At 41.1% G+C, this 26,209-nt stretch overlaps 1 protein-coding gene across 1 annotated transcript in view; it reads left to right on the top strand.

The window, feature by feature from the left end:
• LOC126240717 (zinc finger protein 239-like) overlaps positions 1-26,209 on the top strand; it is a 156,832-nt gene that overhangs the window by 35,674 nt on the left and 94,949 nt on the right. The window contains exons 5-6 of the mRNA XM_049947946.1: positions 12,830-12,879; positions 13,936-14,990. Coding sequence (XP_049803903.1) covers positions 12,830-12,879; positions 13,936-14,990 — 1,105 coding nt within the window. The remainder of the gene's footprint in view (positions 1-12,829; positions 12,880-13,935; positions 14,991-26,209) is intronic.

The following is a 26,209-nucleotide window of genomic DNA, read 5'->3' on the forward strand; positions in this document are numbered from 1 at the left end:
AAAACACAGAATATAAGGAATCTAAAAAAACCTGTATATGGTATACATCTGCTACATCATTCATAACATCGTGGACAGCTAATTCCATTTTGTGGTTCATACATTGAACGACAGTTTTAAATGACTACGCAGTAGAGCGGCTACGCCCTTTTTAAGGTGCAAGTATTGTTGAGGCACCATCTGTTGCGATACCTACAAGGTGGTTTTTTAGTACATCATTTGTAATGTCATACTTTTCAAGAGCTGCTAACAATGTGCTGAAAATGCATTCTCCTGTCCCACTTTCTAATTTAACAATGTCAAAAAAATAATTGCAAGCAACTCACTCAAAGGACAAACGTAAATATATTATTAAACAAGTTTTATTGGAAACCGTTGTACTTTCGTCCATCATGATACTGAAGTTTGTACCCTATTCTACAAGGAAGTGAGCAAGATTCTTTTTCATTTTTTCTCCTACAAACATAATGATATTTCGGCATGCATGGTCAGAATGAAGCATATTACCGACTGATAAACCATTCAGCTTTTGTAGTTCGTTTACTGCAGGATACGATTTGAATGGTAATTTCTGTTTAGCTATTACATATGCAGACCTGAACAACGAAGCAGTTGCGATTACTTTTTCTTGATGCTGCTTTCCCCACAACTTTTCACTTTCACTCACGCATTTTTTTAAAGTTTTCTTTTCTTTTATACTCATGATTTCTACGCACTTAATTTGTGATTTGAATTTTTATGATCCCTGATTTTATCATTTAGTTTTTTGGCATTATTAGCAGAAACAACAGCTACAAACGCGTTATCGATACGCACACGTTCACTGCTTTCCAACTTAAGTTCACAAACTGGTGAACACACTGTGCATATTACTAAGTTTTTGTCATTTACGAACAGCCATGGCTTAGCCTTTTGCCAGTTTTGGAAACGTGATAAGGCAACACAATTTGCTACTATAATCTCAAGGGTACTGTTACTCCCATTCCTACCTTGAGACGTGTCACAGTTGTCAGTCACCGGAGATTCAGTCTCTTCTCCTGTATTAGCACCATCATTACCATTTTCTTTTTTTCATTCACTGTCTATTTTAACTCTTTTAGTATACTAACTGTCAGAGTTTGTACATGTATCAGGCTCTTAAGGAAATCAGAAATTTTGATTTGTTTGAATGACATCCTGAAATTCCGTAGTTCTTACAGGCCCGGACACATTCAACTTCCTAATGAAGCTATTGGAGTGGGAACATCTGAAGTTCGCCGTGTGTTTGGCAGACGCGAGGCAACGAATGAACGGCACCAATTAATGAGGAGTACGTGATGCTGGGGAGCCTGTGTCAAGCTCCACCCACGTGGTTCGCGGCTAGCGAAGTCATACTGTCTGATCCCGTCTGGTAGGTACCGTTGCTCACTTCGCACTACTTTGTGCTTTCGTCCCAGGCGCGTTAGTCCGCGTCATACCATTGCCAAAAGGTGGCCTAACGGTAAATGTTCACACAGGTACCGGGCCGGTCACCACCCTGCGTCAGGGCTCGGGGTGGGAATTTCAGCCCCCAGCTCGCCCATCTCTGTGGTATTACTGTTGCGGTGTGACTGCCACACTACTTCCCTCGCAAGTAAACGGATGACGCACCTTAGACGAAAGCAACAATGACAGCATAAGAATGATGATTTAGTTCTAAATGTTTTGAAATGCTTAACTACTACATAACACTTTTTCAAAATTAATAAGCAAACATATTAATAGTAAGACTGTATTAAAAACTCTAAGTGTTCGGCTCCACAAATTTAAATTATATGTAAAGTTCTACACCAGTGCATGGGAAATAAACATCCCAGGTTGGGATGCATAAACTAAAACCAGAGGAGGGGATGGTCTGCTGCAGAGGGGGGGAAATCCCCCCATCCCCTCCTGCAAATCACACACTGTGTAGGAATTAATAAGCAATCAGTCACATGACAGATTGCAGACACTATGATAATGAACAACCCATTGGTGCATACATTATTTCCCTATTGGTTCTATTTTGAGTTACTTGAAAGTATGATCACAATTTAAAATGTTAACAAAATTTCTGAGAGAAAATAAACTTCCTGCTAGTGTTGCCTAACATACTGAGAAACCAAAATCTGGAAACATTTTTTGGCTGCCTCCATTATGAGAGGGGTTACTAATTTATTCAAAATGGTGGCAACCATTAAAGACTACTCAAGTTTTGTCACTTTCCTTCCTCGTGGAGCTGTAGGGATATGGTGTGAATCATGTCACTCGTGTCACTGACCATTGAAACTGAGCCATGACAGGAGGCATCTGTTAGAAAAAAAAAAGTGGTGGTTCGTATGTCTCAGCAAGCAGGCTTTGGACCTTGCTCTTCTACATACAAGGTGCCACCCCTCCTTCCACAATGATCTCCACCTGTTCAGATTCTGCCAATCCTTAACCCTCATCAACATAGTCCTACAAAACCATTTCAACCAAGCCCAATCCTCCTTGCAGTACCTTCTCTCCATCCACAAAATTTTCCTGCAATGTAATCCCAAATTCCTGGTACCCATAACACACATTGAAACTCTTGCCCTGCAGTAACTTGAGCTACATGCACAATGCCACCTCGAAAAGCTCTCCATCCTGCTCACTCCCACCTCGGAGTACCACTGTCCACCACTTCCACAACAATCTCCAAACTTCCCTCACACCCCCTCATAGCTGACAAACCCTGTCTCACAGACCTACTACAATTACCCCACCCTCCAAAGCTCCCTGCCACCACCACACAGAACCCAGAACGTAAACATACCTGCAACACAGTTATGAACCTTTCCTCCAGAAGCCTTAGTCCCACAGAAATATCAGCCCTTTCCAAAGGCATCACCTTTTGCTCCACTCCCAAATTCAACCATGCAGGACTAGTTAAAGACCTTCTCTCCTTCTCCCGGTCCCTACAGTGGAAACACTTTTTCGCCACCAACCCGACCAATCAGACTCAACCAAAGACCAATATTGAACCTTGCCTAACTCAGTTCACTCCTCCATCCAACTGTGATCCACCCCCACTGCCTCAAAACCACCCCCTGTTAACTTTCCAGAATTTCTTAACCTCGAACCTTGCCTCACCATCATTCCCCAAATCCCTCAACATGCAAACTAACCTTACAACATGCAAACTAACCTTACATCTGCAGAAAGAACTGCAGTCCACCATCTAAAAACTGATCCCGACCTTATAATCCTACCTGCAGACAAAGGCTCCACAACCGTTGCTTTGAACCGCAAGGATTACGTGGTAGAAGGACTCCGTCAGCTGTCAGATACTTCCACCTACAACACATGCCCCAGTGATCCCTTTCCAGTAATCCACCAGGATCTATAGTCACTACTCAAATCCTTAGGTCCATCCCTGAATGCCTCCCCAGAGTCCATCTCTCTACTTAACCCTACCACTCCCCGCACTCCCACCTTCTACATGCTTCCTAAAGTCCATAAACCCAACCAGCCAGGACACCTCATTGTGGCCGGTTACTGTGCCCCCACTGAGGGAATCTCAGCTCTCGTAGACCAACACCTTCAACCTATTACCTGGAACCTATTCTCCTATACAAAAGATACCAACCATTTCCTTGACCGGCTCTCCACAGTTCATGTCCCTTTACCACACGGTGCCCTGCTCATCACTATTGTTGCCACCTCCCTGTACACTAACATTCGTAATGCTCATGGCCTTACTGCTATCGAACACTACCTTTCCAGATGCCCTATGGATTCTAAACCAACAACCTCCTTCCAAGTCTCCATGACCAACTATATCCTCACCCCCAATTACTTCTCCTTTGAAGGCCTTACCTATAAACAAATCCATGGTACGGCTATGGGGACCCGCATGGCACCATCCTGTGCTAACCTATTCATGAGCCATGTAGAGGAATCCTTCCTAAAAACCCAGAATCCTAAACCCATCACCTGGTTCAGATTCATTGATGACATCTTTGCTATGTGGATTTAAAGTTAGGACACCTTATTCACATTCCTCAAGAACCTCAACAACTTCTCCCCCATTTGCTTCACCTGGTCCTACTCAACCCAACAAGCCACCCTCCTAGATGTTGACCTCCACCTCAGAGATGGCTACATCAGTACCTCTGTCCGTATCAAACCTACTAACCACCAGCAATAGCTCCACTTCAACAGCTGCCACCCATTCCATGCCAAGAAGTCCCTTCCGTACAGCGTGGCCACTGGTGCCCCCTCTAAATATACTGAGGGTCTCACTGAAGCCTTCACTGTAATTATCCTCACATCCTTGTACAAAAACAAATCTCTCATGCCTTACCTTTCCAGTCTCTCACCACCTCCAAAAGTCCCACAGTCCGGCCACAGAGGAGCATTCCCCTTGTAACTCAGTACCATTCGGGACTGGAGCAACTGAATTACATTCTATGCCAGGGTTTTGATTACCTCTCGTCGTGCCCTGAAATGAGAAATGTCCTACCCGCTATCCTTCCCACCCTTCCTACCATGGTATTCTGCCGTCCACCGAACCTACACAGTATACTCATCCATCCTTACACAACCCTGCTTCCAATCCCTTACCTCATGGCTCATACCCCTGTAATAGACCTAGATGCAAGACCTGTCCCATACATCCTCCTACCACCACCTACTCCAGTCCGGTCACTAACTTCACCTATCTCGTCAAAGGCAGGTCTACCTGTCAAAACCAGTCATGTCATTTACAAGCTAAGCTGCAACCACTGTGCTGCATTCTATGTAGGCATGACAACCAACAAGCTGTCTCTCCGCATGAACAGCCACCAACAAACTGTGGTCAAAAAACAAGTGGACCACCCTGTTGCTGAACACACTGCCGAACATGATATCCCTCATTTCAATGACTGCTTCACAGCCTGTGCTATATGGATCCTTCCCACCAACACTAGCTTTTCTGAACTGCACAGGTTGGAACTTTTCCTGCAATACATCCTATGTTCCTGTAACCCTCCTGGCCTCAACCTTCATTAGTCACAGTCCTCACCCACCCAGCCCCCTCCCTGTTCCCATTCCAGCACTACACAGCCATCATTTCACCCCCACACCCAGTCTTTTAATTTCTTCTTTTTATTCCTCTCCTTTCTGCTACTTACCCCCTCTGTACCTTCTCTCCTGCCCTCCGTCCAAACTGCAACACTTCACTGACCGCCACTCCCACCAAACTATCCCTCCCCCTCCCCGTCCCGGCCTCCTCCTTACCCCCACTCAGTCGCCACACCCTATCATGCACTGGTGGTGCTGTTTGCAGTGTGGTTTCAGCTCTCTGAGACTGCAGACTTTGACTTTCAAAGGCACTCCTGTTGTTCCACAGCCCCTTATTTATCTGACCTGTGTCCTTGTGAATTCTTTCTTTTCCTGAAATTGAAAAATGTCTGAAAAAATGCCATTTTGGGACCTGGGAGAGCATTCAAAAGAATGTGACTGCAATGTTAAAAGCCCTACCATTTCGGGCCTTTAGCACTGCCACCAAGACTAGGAATGATGACTCTATCACTGTGTAGCTGCCATAGGGAACTGCTTTGTAGGGGACAGTACTGTTGGTGGAAAAAAATAAAAACTTTGTTTTATAAAATACCAATCTCATTACTTTACTCACAAACCTCATAGTTCGCAACACCTCTATTTGAGTCTAAAGCTTACAGGAATGTGGTGCCAGTGTAGCCATAAAAGACCTAGCCATAGGCACATCCTGTCCACTTAGTTTCATGTTTGAGATGGAACAGCAGCTTCAGCACTGCTGCAGATTTGGTGCTGTTGCGGACATGTCTTTTTGCACGTTTACTGTCTTATAGTTACTAGCAGTGTAGCTGTTCATCACCTTTAGCAGAACACAGCAATGTTGCTCACTTACACACATTTTCAATTAGCTCAGTGAGCACAAGTATCTCGTGCAACAACCACAAACCAACAACACCTGCCATGAGGGAAGATTTACCAGAATCTCCTCCTTTATCACCTTGTTCTGCTTTCTTGGTTCATTACACTCTTTCCAGCTTGATCGAAGTCATGTGTACCTAGTATGTTTCAGTACATGTGCTGTGTGTCATTTATCATTGCACAAGTCACTAAGGGTGCCGTAATCCAAATATTGTATTTTGCTTCCACACTTTGACCCGTAGAATTCCTGCCTTACTCTCTCTCTCTCTCTCTCTCTCTTTTTCACCGTTTCGTTATTCTTCCAGAACTGATTTGAAGTTTACTTTCTTACTGATTACCTCACATACTCTAGTTGTAGAATTACTGTGATGATATCGGATGGTGGTGGTTATTATTATTGTTGTTGTTGTGGTCTACAGTCCTGAGACTGGTTTGATGCAGCTCTCCATGCTACTCTATCCTGTGCAAGCTTCTTCATCTCCCAGTACCTACTGCAACCTACATCCTTCTGAATCTGCTTAGTGTATTGATCTCTTGGTCTCCCTCTACGATTTTTACCCTCCACACTGCCCTCCAATGCTAAATTTGTGATCCCTTGATGCCTCAAAACATGTCCTACCAACCGATCCCTTCTTCTAGTCAAGTTGTGCCACAAACTTCTCTTCTCCCCAATCCTATTCAATACCTCCTCATTAGTTACGTGATCTACCCACCTTATCTTCAGCATTCTTCTGTAGCACCACATTTCGAAAGCTTCTATTCTCTTCTTGTCCAAACTGGTTATCGTCCATGTTTCACTTCCATAAATGGCTACACTCCATACAAATACTTTCAGAAACGACTTCCTGACACTTAAATCTATACTCGATGTTAACAAATTTCTCTTCTTCAGAAACGATTTCCTTGCCATTGCCAGTCTACATTTTATATCCTCTCTACTTCGACCATCATCAGTTATTTTCTCCCTAAATAGCAAAACTCCTTTACTACTTAAGTGTCTCATTTCCTAATCTAATCCCCTCAGCATCACCCGATTTAGTTTGACTACATTCCATTATCCTCGTTTTGCTTTTGTTGATGTTCATCTTATATCCTCCTTTCAAGACACGGTCCATTCCGTTCAACTGCTCTTCCAAGTCCTTTGCTGTCTCTGACAGAATTACAATGTCATCAGCGAACCTCAAATTTTTATTTCTTCTCCATGGATTTTAATACCTACTCCAAATTTTTCTTTTGTTTCCTTTACTGCTTGCTCAATATACAGATTGAATAACATCGGGGAGAGGCTACAACCCTGTCTCACTCCTTTCCCAACCACTGCTTCCCTTTCATGCCCCTCGACTCTTATAACTGCCATCTGGTTTCTGTACAAATTGTAAATAGCCTTTCGCTCCCTGTATTTTACCCCTGCCACCTTCAGAATTTGAAAGAGAGTATTCCAGTTAACGTTGTCAAAAGCTTTCTCTAAGTCTACAAGTGCTAGAAACGTAGGTTTGCCTTTTCTTAATCTTTCTTCTAAGATAAGTCGTAAGGTTAGTATTGCCTCGCGTGTTCCAACATTTCTACGGAATCCAAACTGATCTTCCCCGAGGTCCGCTTCTACCAATTCTTCCATTCGTCTGTAAAGAATTGGCGTTAGTATTTTGCAGCTGTGACTTATTAAACTGATAGTTCGGTAATTTTCACATCTGTCAACACCTGCTTTCTTTGGGATTGGAATTATTATATTCTTCTTGAAGTCTGTGGGTATTTCGCCTGTCTCATACATCTTGCTCACCAGATGGTAGAGTTTTGTCATGACTGGCTCTCCCAAGGCCATCAGTAGTTCTAATGGAATGTTGTCTACTCCTGGAGCCTTGTTTCGACTCAGGTCTTTCAGTGCTCTGTCAAACTCTTCACGCAGTATCTTATCTCCCATTTCATCTTCATCTACATCCTCTTCCATTTCCATAATATTGTCCTCAAGTACATCGCCCTTGTATAAACCCTCTATATACTCCTTCCACCTTTCTGCCTTCCCTTCTTTGCTTAGAACTGGGTTGCCATATGAGCTCTTGATATTCATACAAGTGGTTCTCTTCTCTCCAAAGGTCTCTTTAATTTTCCTGTAGGCAGTATCTATCTTACCCCTAGTGAGACAAGCCTCTACATCCTTACATTTGTCCTCTAGCCATCCCTGCTTAGCCATTTTGCACTTCCTGTCGATCTCATTTTTGAGACGTTGTATTCCTTTTTGCCTGCTTCATTTACTGCATTTTTATATTTTCTCCTTTCATCAATTAAATTCAATATTTCTTCTGTTACCCAAGGATTTCTATTAGCCCTCGTCTTTTTACCTACTTGATCGTCTGCTGCCTTCACTACTTCATCCCTCAGAGCTACCCATTCTTCTTCTACTGTATTTCTTTCCCCCATTCCTGTCAATTGTTCCCTTATGCTCTCCCTGAAACTCTGTACAACCTCTGGTTCTTTCAGTTTATCCAGGTCCCATCTCCTTAAATTCCCGCCTTTTTGCAGTTTCTTCAGTTTCAATCTGCAGTTCATAACCAATAGATTGTGGTCAGAATCCACATCTGCCCCTGGAAATGTCTTACAATTTAAAACCTGGTTCCTAAATCTCTGTCTTACCATTATGTAATCTATCTGATACCTTTTAGTATCTCCAGGATTCTTCCAGGTATACAACCTTCTTTCATGATTCTTGAACCAAGTGTTAGCTATGATTAAGTTATGCTCTGTGCAAAATTCTACAAGGCGGCTTCCTCTTTCATTTCTTCCCCCCAATCCATATTCACCTACTATGTTTCCTTCTCTCCCTTTTCCTACTGACGAATTCCAGTCACCCATGACTATTAAATTTTCGTCTCCCTTCACTACCTGAATAATTTCTTTTATCTCGTCATACATTTCATCAATTTCTTCATCATCTGCAGAGCTAGTTGGCATATAAACTTGTACTATTGTAGTAGGCATGGGCTTTGTGTCTATCTTGGCCACAATAATGTGTTCACTATGCTGTTTGTAGTAGCTAACCCGCACTCCTATTTTTTTATTCATTATTAAACCTACTCCTGCATTATTATTATTATTCTTTACTTTCTCAGACGTTAAGTCTGGTTAAAAATGAAAAGTGACGCGGACCTTGATCAGGCGTCACTTCCTTTTAACTGTATGGTATGTGTTATATTGCATTTAGGAACTTTCGGGTAATTGAACATGTATCAATAATTACTGATTTCTGTAGTTGTATATATACGTTTGGATGTAGCTCTATTGCATTGATGTACTGGTGGATATTGTGTGGTATGACTCCTGTAGTTGATAGTATAATTGGTATGATGTCAACTTTATCCTGATGCCACATGTCTTTGACTTCCTCAGCCAGTTGGATGTATTTTTCAATTTTTTCTCCTGTTTTCTTTTGTATATTTGTTGTATTGGGTATGGATATTTCGATTAGTTGTGTTAATTTCTTCTTTTTATTGGTGAGTATGATGTCAGGTTTGTTATGTGGCGTTGTTTTATCTGTTATAATGGTTCTGTTCCAGTATAATTTGTATTCATCATTCTCCAGTACATTTTGTGGTGCATACTTGTATGTAGGAACTTGTTGTTTTAAAAGTTTATGTTGTAAGGCAAGCTGTTGATGTATTATTTTTGCGACATTGTCATGTCTTCTGGGGTATTCTGTATTTGCTAGTATTGTACATCCGCTTGTGATGTGATCTACTGTTTCTATTTGTTGTTTACAAAGTCTGCATTTATCTGTTGTAGTATTGGGATCTTTAATAATATGCTTGCTGTAATACCTGGTGTTTATTGTTTGATCCTGTATTGCAATCATGAATCCTTCCGTCTCACTGTATATATTGCCTTTTCTTAGCCATGTGTTGGATGCGTCTTGATCGATGTGTGGCTGTGTTAGATGATACGGGTGCTTGCCATGAAGTGTTTTCTTTTTCCAATTTACTTTCTTCGTATCTGTTGATGTTATGTGGTCTAACGGGTTGTAGAGGTGGTTATGAAATTGTAGTGGTGTAGCCGATGTATTTATATGAGTGATTGCTTTGTGTATTTTGCTAGTTTCTGCTCGTTCTATAAAGAATTTTCTTAAATTGTCTACCTGTCCATAATGTAGGTTTTTTATATCGATAAATCCCCTTCCTCCTTCCTTTCTGCTTAATGTGAATCTTTCTGTTGCTGAATGTATGTGATGTATTCTATATTTATGGCATTGTGATCGTGTAAGTGTATTGAGTGCTTCTAGGTCTGTGTTACTCCATTTCACTACTCCAAATGAGTAGGTCAATATTGGTATGGCATAAGTATTTATAGCTTTGGTCTTGTTTCTTGCTGTCAATTCTGTTTTCAGTATTTTTGTTAGTCTTTGTCTATATTTTTCTTTTAGTTCTTCTTTAATATTTGTATTATCTATTCCTATTTTTTGTCTGTATCCTAGATATTTATAGGCATCCGTTTTTTCCATCGCTTCTATGCAGTCGCTGTGGTTATCCAATATGTAATCTTCTTGTTTAGTGTGTTTTCCCTTGACTATGCTATTTTTCTAACATTTGTCTGTTCCAAACGCCATACTTATATCATTGCTGAATACTTCTGTTATCTTTAGTAATTGGTTGAGTTGTTGATTTGTTGCTGCCAGTAGTTTTAGATCATCCATGTATAGCAAATGTGTGATTTTGTGTGGGTATGTTCCAGTAATATTGTATCCATAATTTGTATTATTTAGCATGTTGGATAGTGGGTTCAGAGCAAGGCAGAACCAGAAAGGACTTAATGAGTCTCCTTGGTATATTCCACGCTTAATCTGTATTGGCTGTGATGTGATATTATCTGAATTTGTTTGGATATTAAGTGTGGTTTTCCAGTTTTTCATTACTATGTTTAGGAACTGTATCAATTTAGGATCTACTTTGTATATTTCCAATATTTGTAGTAACCATGAGTGGGGTACACTATCAAAAGCTTTTTGGTAATCAATGTATGCGTAGTGTAGAGACCTTTGTTTAGTTTTAGCTTGATATGTCACCTCTGCATCTATTATCAGTTGCTCTTTACATCCTCGCGCTCCTTTGCAGCAGCCTTTTTGTTCTTCATTTATAATTTTGTTCTGTGTTGTATGTGTCATTAATTTCTGTGTAATGACTGAAGTTAATATTTTGTATATTGTTGGTAGGCATGTTATGGGGCGATATTTTGCTGGGTTTGCTGTGTCTGCTTGATCTTTAGGTTTCAGATAAGTTATTCCATGTGTAAGTGTATCAGGGAATATGTATGGGTCTGCAATGTAACTGTTAAATAATTTAGTTAGATGTGAATGTGTTGAGGTGAACTTCTTTAGCCAGAAATTTGCTATTTTATCATTTCCAGGGGCTTTCCAATTGTGCGTAGAATTAATTGCTCGGGTGACTTCATGTTGCAAAATTATCACTTCAGGCATTTGTGGTATCATCTTGTATGTATCTGTTTCTGCTTGTATCCACCGTGCATGCCTGTTATGTTGTACCGGGTTTGACCATATGCTGCTCCAGAAGTGTTCCATGTCTCTTATGTTTGGTGGATTGTCTATTTTTATGTGTGTGTTATCTATTGTTTGGTAAAATTTCTTTTGGTTTGTGTTGAATGTTTGGTTTTGTTTCCTTCTATTTTCACTTTTTTTGTATCTTCTAAGTCGTTTCGCCAAAGCTTGTAATTTTTGCTTCTTTTCATCTAATTGCTCTATTGCTTCTTGTTGTGAGATTTTACCTAACCTTTTTCGTTTTTTGTCTGATATTTCATTTCTTATAAATTGTGTTAACTGTCCGATGTCTTTTCTCAGTTTTTCTATTCTGATCTGTAGCCTGTGTTGCCATGCTGGTTTTGTGGGTTTCTTCTGTGTGTTGGTTGGTTCTGATCTCTGCCTAGTGTGTATATTTAGTGTAGTGAGTGCTCCTACATAAACCAGTAGTTGTAACTCTTCCATAGTTGTGTATTCATTTATTTTGTTGTGTATGATTGTGTTGATAGTTTTTATTGTTGTTTCGACTTGTGGGCTATTTGGTGGTCTATGCAAGAATGGTCTAATGTCTGTATTTGTGTCTTTGTATTCTATATATGTCAACTGAAATTTTTCTTCTATATCTAACATGTGTGTCACTTCGTGTTCTATTTGTGCTTGTGCTGGTGGCTGTCTTAAAATTTCATTTTCCTCTGATTGTTTAATTGATGCGTGTTGTTCTTTGTTTGTTTGCTCTGGGATGTTTGAGTCCATTACTGTATTTTCTTCTTCTTCTAATTGCACATTATTTTGTTCCAGTATTTGTTGTACTTGTTGTTTGATGTTTTCTAATTCTGACTGGGGTATCCTGTTATTTTTTATTATTACACGAATCTGATCAGCTAGACGTTGTTCTGTTAAAAATTTTAATTCTGGGTATCTGGTAATAAATGTTGTGTATACTTGTGATCTGTATCCAGTTGTGTTGGTTCCTAGGTTTGTTGCTTGGTAATAACAGAACATGAGGTGTCGATTAACTTCATCTGACCATCTCATCCTCTGTCTTTGTTTTCCTTCTAGGGTGGTTGCAGGAAGCATATCCTGCAAAACACCTCTATTTGGGTTTAAATCATTTTCCAGTTGGCTAGCAGTGTCATTACCATTGTGGGCGGGCATAGGGTTCAAGCGCCGTCCCCGACCATGACGGCGCTTGTCCGAGGCTTCTTTAGTTCTGTCCTGAACCAAGTAATCACACTAAAAGGGGGGTTAGCCCTATTAGTGGTTTGTTCTTTTCGTCGCCTTTTACGACTGGCAGAACATACCGGAGGCCTATTCTTTTCCCGGGCCTCCACGGGGTTTATTATTATTATTATTATTATTATTATTATTATTATTATTATTTTTATTATGTTTCAGGTCCTCAAATTTGAAATGGAGTCAGTAAGTTGTGGCAGTGAATCTGAAAGGTATTGTTCAGCTTCCTTCAGTTCTTCTTTTTAATTATTCTGATATGTAGTTCTTTGTTCAAGTATTTGTTTAGACTTAGTGTACAGAGAACTCCTTTTTTTAATAATAGGGTTGTCCAGAAAGTAAATTCTGACCGGTCGTGAAATGGAAACCACTGAGAAAATCCAGTAAAGCTTTGCACAGATGTGCTGGGTGGTGTCTCTAGTATGCCTGTTGATAGTGTCGTGTCGCTCTTGTCAGTTTTGAGTGAACAGTGAGCATCTCATCTCTGCTCACAAGAACTGCTGACTATGGAGACAACATTTTTCCACAGACAATGAGCTGCAGATAACTGGCGAAAAGCACAGGCAGCTGCTTTCTATGATTAGGATATTGGAAAGTTGATACAACACTGTGACAGAATTCGAAGTTGGAGTGGCGACTATGTAGAGAAGTGGGTGGAAGGTGTACCTAACTGTTTAAAATAAAATGTTTCTGGTTTTCACTGTGGTTTCCGTTTCGCTACTGATCGGAACTTTCTGGACAACCCTCATAGATATCCTTGTACTTAGATAAGGAAATCCTACAGAAATGACATCTGTTTACTGTGACTGACATAAAAGCAGCTTTTGCTAAATTAGCAGTTTTCCTGTTAATTAGGATTCTCTTCTGGATAAGCAGAAAGAATTTAAAGCAGTTTAACAATAGTTAACTGGTAATATAGTTTTTGACAGCTGCTTCCTGTATAAAGAAATGTATGTTGACTCATTCACTGTTATTGAAGATTCTCATTCACAGTACAGTCCACAGAACATGATGAGTGAGTGAGTGCAAATTTTGTACGAGTTATTAAACTTGTTGTACCTATAATTGTACGCATATGATCCACAATTGGAGAAGAAAGTAAATCTGCAATGTCAAAGTATTCTGTTGCTCATTTATAGCCTTGTTTAGTCTTTGATACATGTAGTTTCTTGTTGAGAATTATGTGAGACAGTTTATTATTATTTTTCATTTAGAATATTTTACCATTTAACAAAACTTACTGACATTTTTTTCCCTCTGCAATTTTGCAGTTTTCACCCTGATGACATGGAGGATGGCAGCAGTATTAATATCAGTGGCAGTTTAATTGCCAGAGTTGGACTAACTGCAGGAACAGACCACAACGTACCATGCACCTCCAACCGGGAAGCCTCCTGTGGTAATAAAGGAGATGACATGCTGCATTCTTGCAGTGTGTGCCACAAAATATTCTCAAGGAGTGACAGCTTGAAGAGGCATTCCCGTCTGCATGAGCACCCATACAGCTGTGACATTTGCAGAAAAACATTCAAGAATAGAAACAACTTGAAGATCCATTCCTGTCTACACAGTGCAGAACTCCCTTACAGTTGTTATGTTTGCAACATGACATTTCACAACAGCAGCAACCTGAGAAGGCAAGTGTTGCTGCATACAGGTGAATGTCCACATCGTTGTAGTGTGTGTCATACGGGCTTCACAAACAGTAGTGACCTGAAGAATCATTCACATCTGCACACGGGTGTGCGTCCATATAGTTGTTGTGTGTGTCAGAAGGGATTCATGAACAGCAGCGACCTGGAGAATCATTCTCGTCTCCACGCAGATGAACATCCATACAGCTGTGACTTTTGCAGCAGGACTTTCATATATGCTAACACGCTAAGGCATTTGCTGAAGCACGTTGATGAACGCCCGTATAGTTGTGATATTTGCAACAAGACATTTACAGAAAGTGGCACCCTGAAGAGGCATGTGCTGCTGCATACAGGTGAACGTGCACATAGTTGTAGTGTGTGTCATAAAGGCTTAACGAACAGTAGTGACCTGAAGAATCATTCACATCTGCACATGGGTGAACGTCCATATAGTTGTGATGTGTGTCAGAAGAGATTTAAGACCAGCAGCAACCTGAGGGTTCATTCATATATGCACGCAAATGAACGTCCGTACATCTGTGATGAGTGTGGCAAGTCATTTAGGAGTCAGATCCACTTGAAGAATCACTCACAAGTGCACATTGGTGAACGTCCATACATCTGTTGTGTCTGTCACAAGACATTTACACGGAGTACCAGCCTCAAGCTCCACTCACGGAGGCACACAGGTGACAGCCCATTCAGCTGCAGCGTCTGCCATTAGAAATTTACACGGAATTCTACCCTGGTGCGGCACATTTGTGTCCACACTGGAGAATGCCCATTTGGCTGTGATGTGTGTCAGAAGAGGTTTAAGAGCAAACATAGCCTTAATAACCACATGGAATCCCATGTATAGTACACATTTTATTACTGTCTACATTGTACAAGGTAATCTGTGCAAGAGCGCGGACAAAAAGTGTCCATAGATGCTACATGTAAGGGTAGTCAAATGAAAACGACACAAACTACAGGAAACTCGGTCGGGAAATATAGGAACAAATATGCAAGACTTCAGTAACTACAATCCTTGAAGCTCATCTGAGCAAAACTGAGAAAGTGACCCGAATGAAAGTACACTATTCCTGATTGTGCAAAATCCCCTAGAAGGAGATACGTGGCTAACAAGGGGACCATCAGAAATTTAAGTAACGGTTTTCGATGGGTGTTGGATATGTTGTAGTAGAGGGATATGCCCTGAGTATGAGGCTATCCGCTTTTTTAGTGACGAGCCTTGGTTTTCAAGAAAATTGATTCTGAAGTTCACTGCGCACTGTAATGCACGTAACGTTAGACATGTTCCAGCCAAGTGAGCATGGCGCAGCAGTTAAGGTCTACAGCTACCACGCTGGATATACCGTGTTCAGGTCCTTTCCGTATTTTTGCTTTTTTTTAAATCAGAATAGTCCAACATTTTTCAATTTCATTTTACAGAATATAAAAAACAGTGTAAATTGTCTGAAATGCTCTCTCTCTAGCCAGAAGTGTTGTATGCTTATTAGTTATAATTCCAGTCTTTATTGAGGACTCCTTTGTTAGAAGTACACATGGCCCTCTTTGTGTGTTTATGGCTTACGGCTTTTGACTTGTTATGCATAGCTGCCTATCAGCCAGGCTTCGGCCAGCCTGCTTCCAGGTCTGTGGCTCCTCTTGCCATGCCTCAAGACCTTACCATTGTCTCTTTTGTTATTACAGTTGCCCTTTTTGTCATTGACAATGTATTTCATACTTGGCTTTTCTCATAGATCTAACATAGTACTACAAGTCCAGGCTGGGATGTGAGCTGCACAGATGTCCCACCTGGGCGGCTGTCTGAACTGAAATGTCTTCTGGATGATGACGCTTCCACCTTTATATTGTGCAGTAGGCCACATTGCCCCTTCCACATTACTGCTTTCAGCCACTATCCTGCGGAGTCTCTTGTGTGACCATATACAGTCACTGCCAATGCACTGCTGCACCCTGTGCCCTCTCCATGTGAAGTCACGTGATACCTCATGAGTAGAGGCACCTGTTTGTGGCGAAAATTTTTGCCCGATTTCGTCATTTTTAAAAAGTTATGTCAGTATTTTTTTGCTAGTTTTTTTTTCCATTTCATCAATAATTTCGCTAAATTTTATTTCCACTTTTCAGCAGTAAAAGGTAAAGGAAATACATTTATGGGACATTTGCAGTGAAAAATCTTTTATTTTACATAAATTGAAAAAGCATAAAAATTATAAATCTTATTAAAACACAAATACCAAACCATGAAAGTTTGGAAAACATTTATCTTGTCCTAGTCTATGTACACAACACACAAGTCAATCTGAGAAAGACAAGGATACCACTACTTCCATATTACTGGGAGTCAGAGCTGTTCACCTGTCAGGCATTATATTGCAATATCTAGAAAATAATCTCTCACTGTCAACATTACTGACTGGGATCCACAAAGCCTTCACTGCAGCTTCCACAAAAAGTCCATACTCTGCTTTCAGGGATAGAAGAATACCAATCACATCAACATCTTTACCTTCTCTACAAGAACTAGCTACTAAATCCCTAAACAATGTGTATGGTACAAGAAATTCTGACGTTGGAAGTTCTTACAGAATGGGAATTTTCTTTATCAGCTGAGAGATTTCAGCACTGTCTAAATTGCCTTTTATTATGTTTCTCGTATCAAACAATTTACCTATAGAAGAAATGACAATTTTTCCTGAATCACACTCCAGCAAGTGGTTCAGTTTTGTAAGACTTGCTCTACCTACTGACTGGAAGAGTGATGTTAACTGTACTTGAATATGCTCTGGCAGTTTAAGAAGTTTTCTTGAGGTTGTCTCAGGTTGGGGGGGGGGGGGGGATGCATCATGTAGTAAATTAAAGCTCTGAGCAAGGGCACCAAGCTTAGACTGCAGAAGATGAATTAACGGTATCTTGGAGCCCTCTAATGTCAGCAGCAAATTGCAACATTTTGAGCAGTGCTCAACAAGAAAAATAGCTAGCCATTGAATTTTTTTTTTTTTTTTTGCTTCAGCAGAAGTCAAAACTTTAAAATAATTGACAGCTACACTCTCATCTTCAACAGTTTCAACAAATTCTACTATATCACAGAGATATTCTCCAAGTTACTCGACACTTTCAAACCACGAGTTCCACCTGGTGATGACAGTGAAACACTCCCGATTAAATTCTTTACTGGGTTTTATGTATAATTTACCAAAGCCGCCAAACAGTTAATTATTATGATTATATGACCGTGTGCTTAATGGATGAAAGGCTATCGGTTTTTCTGCTGTGGTTTCTGGGGTATTTCAACCGAGTGCAGCTGTTTTGCAACTGAATAGTGGAATGATGGAAAGTTTGTCTATTATTAAGGACCACAAATGTGATTCTTGAGTTTCTCCCGGCGTATTTGATAATCAAAATATCCACGGGTGTACTGCCGGTCTACAGTGTCCAACGGGCACAATATTTCGGCGATCATACATGTCGCCATCATCAGGTGAACTGACGGACTGAGCTCCTGTGAACGTGCCGGCACAGAGATCCGTACACTATGGCTGCTCAGGGGGAACTGGGTTCGGTCGCGGCGGCGGCCGATTTAAATACCCTCCGCCCGCGGCGCGCTCACTCCGCCGTCCGCGCCCCGCGCCACAGTCGCGCGGTGGAACAGATTGTGACGGCGTCTGAGATGACATCGGTGTGATGGCTCTGTCCGCCGTGGTCGTCACAATTATACATTTGCTCAATTTACTCTTGATTAACCCAAGCCTTGCTAAGATTATAGCCACAGTCACGGTTTATGAGGTCGTTATTGGTGCGAATTTCGATGGCCTCTCTAACAACACTGTCCCAGTATCTCGACGTCTGTACCAGAATCCTCGTGCATTCATACTCCATAGCGTGATTTTCTGACAAACAATGTTCAGCGACCGCCGACTTGCTCGGATACATCAGTCGAGTGTGCCTCTGGTGTTCACGGCATCGATCCTCGATGGTACGCATCGTCTGACCAATATACGACTTGCCACATTGACACGGAATCTGGTACACGCTGGCCTTCCTCAAACCGAGGTCATCTTTGGCACTCCCCACCAGTGCATGAGTTTTATTCGGAGGACAAATCACAGTTCCGACCCGGTGTTTCTTCAAAATGCGGGAGGTTTTCCCCGAGAGTGCGCCTGTATATGGGATAAATGCAGTACCTACCTCCTCCCTCGTGATTTCATCCATCTCCACAGGTTGTGCTGTAGTGGGTGGGCGGAGAGCACGTTGAATCTGCCACTCTGAGTACCCATTTTTTCGAAATACAGTTCTCAGATGTTCCAATTTCTGGGGTAGACTCTCTGCGTCAGAGATAGTGCGCGCCCTATGTACTAGAGTTTTAAGCATCCCATTCCTCTGTGAAGGGTGGTGGCAGCTGTCTGCGTGCAAATACAGATCAGTGTGCGTTGTCTTCCGAGGTGACACACGAGGATTCTGGTCCAGATGTCGAGATACTGGGACAGCGTTGTTAGAGAGGCCATCGAAATTCACACCAATGACGACCTCATAAACCGTGACTGTGGCTATAATCTTTGCAAGGCTTGGGAACCAGCAATTGGGTTAATCAAGAGTAAATCGAGCAAACGTATAGTTGTGACAATCAAGGCGGACAGTGCCATCACACCGACGTCATCTCAGACGCCGTCGCAATCTGTTCCACCACGTAACCGTGGCGCGGGGCGCGGACGGCGGAGCGAGCGCTCCGCGGGCGCGGAGGGTATTTAAATCGGCCGCCGCCGCGACCGAACCCAGTTCCCCCTGAGCAGCCATAGTGTACGGATCTCCGTGCCGGCACGTTCACAGGAGCTCAGTCCGTCAGTTCACCTGATGATGGCAACATGTATGATCGCCGAAATATTGTGCCCGTTGGACACTGTAGACCGGCAGTACACCCGTGGATATTTTGAAGGACCACAAAGGTTGCGATGTACAAACTGATATATATTTTCCAGTAACACACAAATTCTGATGCAGTTGCTACCTTCACCTTACACGTCTAATTACAGTTATATCTTTTTATTGGTTGCTGATTTTCAGTACTTCGTCACACGCAATGCTGTTGGTTAACATTCACAACAATCCTCACTGCAATCCATGGTTGTTGCTGGCCGACGCGGTTGACGCGAAACACATTAATTCGGCACTTGTCACGTTCTGTTTCATATCAATCGCGAATCGGTATTAGTGAGGGTCAGCCTCACGACGATCAGGGGGACGTACTCACTCGTCATACTCTGGTGAATTTTACTGTTTACAACTCACTTGACCACCATTCTTGACTGTCTCTCCAGCACCACTTCTCACTCGACACTCCTCTCACTGCCTCCTCACTCGACACTCGTCTCGCTGCCTCCTGCAGCACTTGACAATCGACTCCTGTCTACTATCGACCTGGGTGTCTGATACTAGCATCTATGTTCATGGGATCACGGATCCCTTACATCCCCGCCTTAAAAACCTTCTTTGTAGCCACAGGTGAAAAAGAGTAATAGGAAAAAATTATCACATAGTATATAAATGAAAATAAGGAACATAAGTTCTGGTTCAAATACTGAAAATTACATCGTATCACAAATAATACCATATTGACTCCGGTAGCAAACTGCCCCTACAGAAACATTATACAACATCACTCTATCTTAACCCTTAAATGCATGATTTTTTATTTCAAGCTGTAAAAATTGCCATGTTTAGTTTATAGTGCCTACATTTCGAAAAAAATATTGAAAAATTTTTTAAATTAAATTAACAAAGCACTATTGTTGAAAATCGCTTTGTAGCTGATCAGCTACATTTTGAGTTAACACCTTACGAGCCACAATAAATGTGCTTATTTTGCTCCCTCAATTTTGACCAAATCTCTCGTAATTTAATTGTTGATTATGATTAAATACTTTGTATAGGAAGGGAAAAATCCTAAAATAATAAATAGGACATTAATGTTGTAAATATTGAGCATTTATTGTATATTTTATACACTTTTATATATGAACAATAAGGTATCTAGTTCCAACAGGTTTGTACCCAAGCATGTGATAATCACTTAACATGAAAAGTTTGAAAACAGTTCTTTTGTTTGTGCAAACACAATGCAACTGCACATTTATTACACTGAAACCAGGAAAATCCCTTGCATCCTGGCATTTTGCACCTCTGTCTCACTTGCAAGTACGAAGGCAGGTGACCTACTTGATCCAGCCTTACATCTTGTGGAGGTACATGTGCTGTGGGCCCCTTTGTCTTCTTAGCTTGTATTTGGTTTTCGAGTTCATTACTTGGCCTTCCACGTTTTGCTGAAGTTTGACCTGAGCGACACAAACAGTGAGCAATTTCCATTCGAAATTCGGAGAGTTTCATAGTTCTCCTAATCCCTTTGGTTTCTGCTACTCTCCTATACAACAGCCAGGAATTGACGACTCCCATGTCCAGGAGATGGTAAAACAATCTTATATACCATTTTCGACTTTTCACAAGAATTTTATGTCGACCCATTATGCTGTCAAGAAGGTCAACACCTCCCATATGTTTATTGTAGAGCTTAATTATTTGTGGACAAGGTATTGTTATTCTTGACTTTGTTTTTTTGTCATACCTCCCTGCTTCATGAATTGGCTGCTGTCCAGCAAGTGTAGAAAGCAACATCACACTCTTGTTATCTTTCCACACTACATTTGATATGTCGATACCATCCACTGTTGCGACGCGCTCTACTGATGCACCTCGTGCCATTTTCTTCAGCTCAGCTTCTGAAGGGAGCTTGCAGTCTGGCACTCTGTTTCTTCTGACTGTCCCAAGTGAGTAAATTCCTTGTTTATGTAACCATACAAGCAGTGGCAGACTTGTGTAATAATTGTCACAGTACAGTTTGTGGTTCATATTTCTTGGTAGTATCCTACTGAGTCAAACTACAACATTTGCACTTGCTCCCAAGTCTTCCTCCCCAGTCACTCTTTTTTCTGGTTCATTTTCATCTCCAGTGAAAATCTCAAAATCGTAGGCATAACCAGATATGCCACTAATACCAAAAAATTTGTATCCATATTTATGAGGCTTGTTTGGCATGTATTGTTTCAAATAACTTCTAGCCTTTGTTGAACATATCTGTTCATCAACAGAAACACACTCCTCAACAGGTATTGTTTGAAACCAAGATCTCATCAATTCTATTATGGGTCTTATCTTGAAGAGTCTATCATGACCCTTTTCACCCCTGGGTATCATTGCACTGTTGTCATTGAAGTGAAGAAACTTACGTATTTGCTCATACTGATTCACTGTCATTGTTGTCTTGATCAGATGAGTACCAGTAACTTCTCCCCAGTAATCCCTCGTATTAGGTACATGAACTATTGACATTACGAGACAGATGCCTATAAATTTTTTATGTCATCACAGGATAAATCTATTGGTCTATCAGGATTACACTGCACACTGTATCTATGAGACTCTTCGACAATTAGATCAAACAATTTAGATGGAAATATATGTTTGAAGAATTGGTATGGAGTATTTAAGTTTATTACTTCTTCTGGTAACGAAGTATTGCCATGAAATTTTGACTGCAGTTCGGGAATAATCAACTGTTTATCTTTCCAAACCAAACTCCTGCTGTTTTTGGTAACATCGAGAAAACCGTGCGGACGGCATGGAACTTTCCAGAGCGTTGCCTGCTAAGCAACGCCTGGGGTGGCGTTACCTCGTAAGCACATGAGAGAGGCGAGTGGCCAAGGTGCCCTTTCTGGGTGCTTACTTCCTGTTAGTAGACAGTGAGACGAAAGAATTTACAGGCAGCTAACACTGCCGGCCGTGGCTTAGCCACAATTGAAAAATGAAATTACCATTTGAAAGCTCATATAATAAAGTAAAATCTCCTACTGTATGGCTCATCCTTTACACTCCTCTCCCTTCCGTGGGAGCGGAGAACATATGTGAATTCGCTCAATGTAATCATTATTTAAATGTAAACAATTTTAGTTTGCAAAACAAATTAAACATCACTTGATTAAGAATGGCCCTCACAGAAGACAGCAAGGGTCTTAACCTATGGGAGGGTGTAGATACTCTGAAGACCTCCTAAGGGTCGCAAAGGGATTTACCATGTCAACAATATTTGTGTATACAAGAATCATCATAAAACATCAAAACATCATAAAATATCAAAACAAAACATAGCAGTGTGTTAGGTAAACATGCCAAGTGTTCTTGTTGCTAAGATGAAGTATAAATGTCTTTTTTATTGCTTTTGTTTAAATAAATTGAAAATGTAAACATATCACCACTGATGAGTCACTGCGGGGGCGAGTGGCGCAGGGCGGCGTGCTGTGTTGTCCTCAGCGGGCAGCACGCAGGCTGCCAGCGGGAAAGGGGCGAGGCCGTGGCCAGGTCCGTGCACTGGGACTCAGCACAGGGAGGGTATGAGGGGAGATTCACACGCTCCAAACACATTTAGAAAGGGAGTTAACACTAAGGGAACACTTCACTACACTACACTAGTTTCTCCACATTAGTTGATACCACCATTGCACTCTTAAAACTAAGGGAGGGCACATGCCTGATTTTTTTTAAAGGTCCTTATTAGTACAATAATAATAAGAATAATAGTGACCAGTGGCACTGGGTATGATGGTTGTATGGCATTCAGTGGTGGCTTGCCATTCATTTAGGTGTGCTAACAGGTGAACATAAGAAATTTGTCCTTTTTCATGTTTTAAAAAGTCATCAATTGACGAAGGAGGTGATCATTTGATTTATTAGATAAAGCAGGGAATCACGAATAAACGTTATGTTAGGTCCATGTATAAAAAGCATAATTAAAGGGGCGCGAATACTGAGTAAGCTGTAGTGGCATGAAAGGTTATAAGTGGTGTTCCAACAGGAACCGTTTGCTAAAGACCTGCACGGAGGCTACGTCGGAATGGCAGCTGGCTGCAAGGCCGAATCTCGCACTATGTCAGAAAGGCGTGCGGCAGATAACTTCCGAGGGCAGCGCGTCGTGAGAGCTGCACGCGGGAGCTGAGGAGCGAAGCCAAAGCGTTTGCAATTGTCAAATCCCGCAGCAGCTTGCAGTGCAAACGTGCGCTGCGCAGGAAGCAAGCATCAGGTTTAAGAGCAAGAGAGAGATGAAGCTTACCGACGCTGTTTGCTGCGCTGTCTGTACTTTACACTCTCTCAACATGTTCTTTGTCTCCTGCGCCCGATAAGCGTATTTATGTGCTTTAAAGTGAGAAGTGATGAATATTAATGTCACAAGAAGGGGTATAGCATTACTGAATAAAGGGGAATAGATGTGCTTAACTGATTTTTTTTTTCCAATGCTGACCAACAAAACTGAAGTGGGATTACACGTGACATCATGCTAGATGCGTTGTTACAGCGGGTTCTGTTTAAAACTACATTACATACATAAATATAGAAATGAGCCACACAAATATCATATTAAATTGTTGTATATACCGTATCAATAATTAAAGTTAAATGCTTCTTTGGGCTAACCATCCAAGTGTAATAATGTTCACATTGTGAGAGGAAGTTTCTCATGCATCATTATATCCGCTAAACACTATAAAGTGAGAATGACAAAGAAAAGTGACACCAGTTTGGTGCAGGTGGGGTGGGGTGTAGATTGTGTCATTGGATGTCAACGCTGTTGTTAATGAGAGGAGAGAAACAAAACTCGATGAGATGCTAGAGATTTCCACAGTGGAGACAGAAAGTGTAAGGATTTGAATTAGAAAAGAATAAGTTGAGCGTAATTTCTGAAAGACTTTTCCTTTATGAAGGTATAGTGCACAGCGCATCGTTGACGCGACGTTATCACCTACTTAACTGGGTATACGACAATTCTGCGATTCCAAGATAGCTGCTACCTACTTCTTCTTCAAACTCTACTTCTTTTACATAAAAAAAAAAAAAAACTTTGTTGTGCGACCAAATTTGCCGTCTTTATCCTCTCAACATCTTGCGACTAAACTCGCCGTCTCTATGACTCCATGGTGTTGGCCTCATTGGGCCCAGCTGGTTACTTAAAACTCCGTCTATCGTTGGTTGTATCACAGTGTCCTGGCACATGTCATACAGTTAAATGCTACTACTTCAATAGTCAGCATTCCTTCGGAAAATACGATGGAAAAACAGTGTCAAAGAAGGCTCAAGGTTTTGAACAGAGATTTCCGCTTACTGGCGGTTTAGCTGCGGGCTAGACGCGGTTCGCGTCTGATGGTGCCTGATCAGCTGTCGTCAGAGAGCACGGAACACTGTTCTTCTTCGACATGAAAGATTAAAGTCTAACTGCATTGTACACATGGGCTGAATAGTTTTGTGTTAGGATACACCCGGATAACAAACTCCAAAAGACACTGTTCTGTTGAAAGTTGACAGATGAAAGTAGTTAGGATGGACTATGTCACGAAACAGAAAAGTGAAGAAACGACACAGATGGCTAAGGTACCACGCGATTGCCATTCGCGTCACGTAAGGTACGTGCCCTGCGGGTGTGGTTCTCTTGTTCATCCAACAGACTAGGTATATGGCCAAAGCTTGCTCTCTGTTTTTATGTTACCTAACACTGGGGTAGGCTTGTGGTATGTCCCTCCAGATAAACATTCAAATACAAATGAAAATAAAACATGGTTACATCCTAAATTACCCTCCCAAAAGAATTCCTTACCTAAGACATCATTATTACTAAACACTTAAATAATTGGCAATATTCGGGGACTTATCCTAGCATACTTGAAAACCCACAAAAATAATTATCCTCATCAATCTAGTAACACAGTGACATATGGAAACACTAGGTTGATACAAATACTAAATTACTAGTGCTGGCAGATTCTAGCTAAAACTCTCTAAACATTTGATAATAGCATAAATGATTCATGGACAAAATGAACAATAGTAAAAATAATACATCAACATAAGTAATCAGTTGGACATAAGTAATTGGACAACAGTAATTATACATAAGTAATTGGCAACTCGTCATAGTGATATGAGCATTGGCAAAACTGCAACAAAAGCAAAAGTTCAAAATATTATTGCCTTTATACAAAATTCCCTTACTCTCCAGTTACGTTTCATAGCAAAATGAATGCAAGCATCCCCTGGTATTTCTTTATGCTCTCGTTTATGTTTTCATACCAACTGATAGTCTTTGATACTTCTACCTATAAGAAAACTGTCGTTAAGTCATGGCAATGTTATGTGTAGTGCTGTGGCGTAGTGTAATGTCATGTTAATACTTCCTTTAAGAAGATTCTGATGAAAAATGGTTTTATGTCTCCTTCAATGAACAGACCAATAATTATTAAATATGTGATATGTTGTTTCCCGTATTGATTTGTATTTGCAAATATTGGTGATTATCAGTCACCCAGTCAATCGTTCCGGTGTGTATTTGTTGTTCCTTTTGTTCATTCTCTCACCTACCTCCTTCCATGTAATCATTATTGGCAGCTCGACGAAGCTAGTTGCATCTCGAAGACGTTGGTATGACTTACTTGTCGGTGATTTTGTTTTTAATAAAATTAGAGTTCATTTGCCATATATAAAGTGTGTAGGGTATTGAAAATGTGCATAAAGTTATTCAAAGGGTGCATTATATAATGGTTAAGAATTTCTGTGTTGAGATTCAGTGCAGCTTGAGGTGCTAAGGTGCGACACGTGCCGTGCTCATGAGATTGTAAGTTGCTGAGAGCACAGCTGACAGTACTACTGCATCTGGTTTCACTGGCTCAGCTGCAGAAACGGCGTTCACGCTGGGTCCGTCCTCTTGCTACGCGTGGAGTTTAGTCTCTTGGTACTGTCACAAAAATTCCTTCCAGAGTTATCTTATGTTTTTCACGACAGTCATGCATGGGGGGGGGGGGGGGGCTGTTCT

The sequence above is a fragment of the Schistocerca nitens genome, chromosome 1 (assembly GCF_023898315.1).
Source record: "Schistocerca nitens isolate TAMUIC-IGC-003100 chromosome 1, iqSchNite1.1, whole genome shotgun sequence".
NCBI classification, from domain to species: Eukaryota; Metazoa; Arthropoda; class Insecta; order Orthoptera; family Acrididae; genus Schistocerca; species Schistocerca nitens.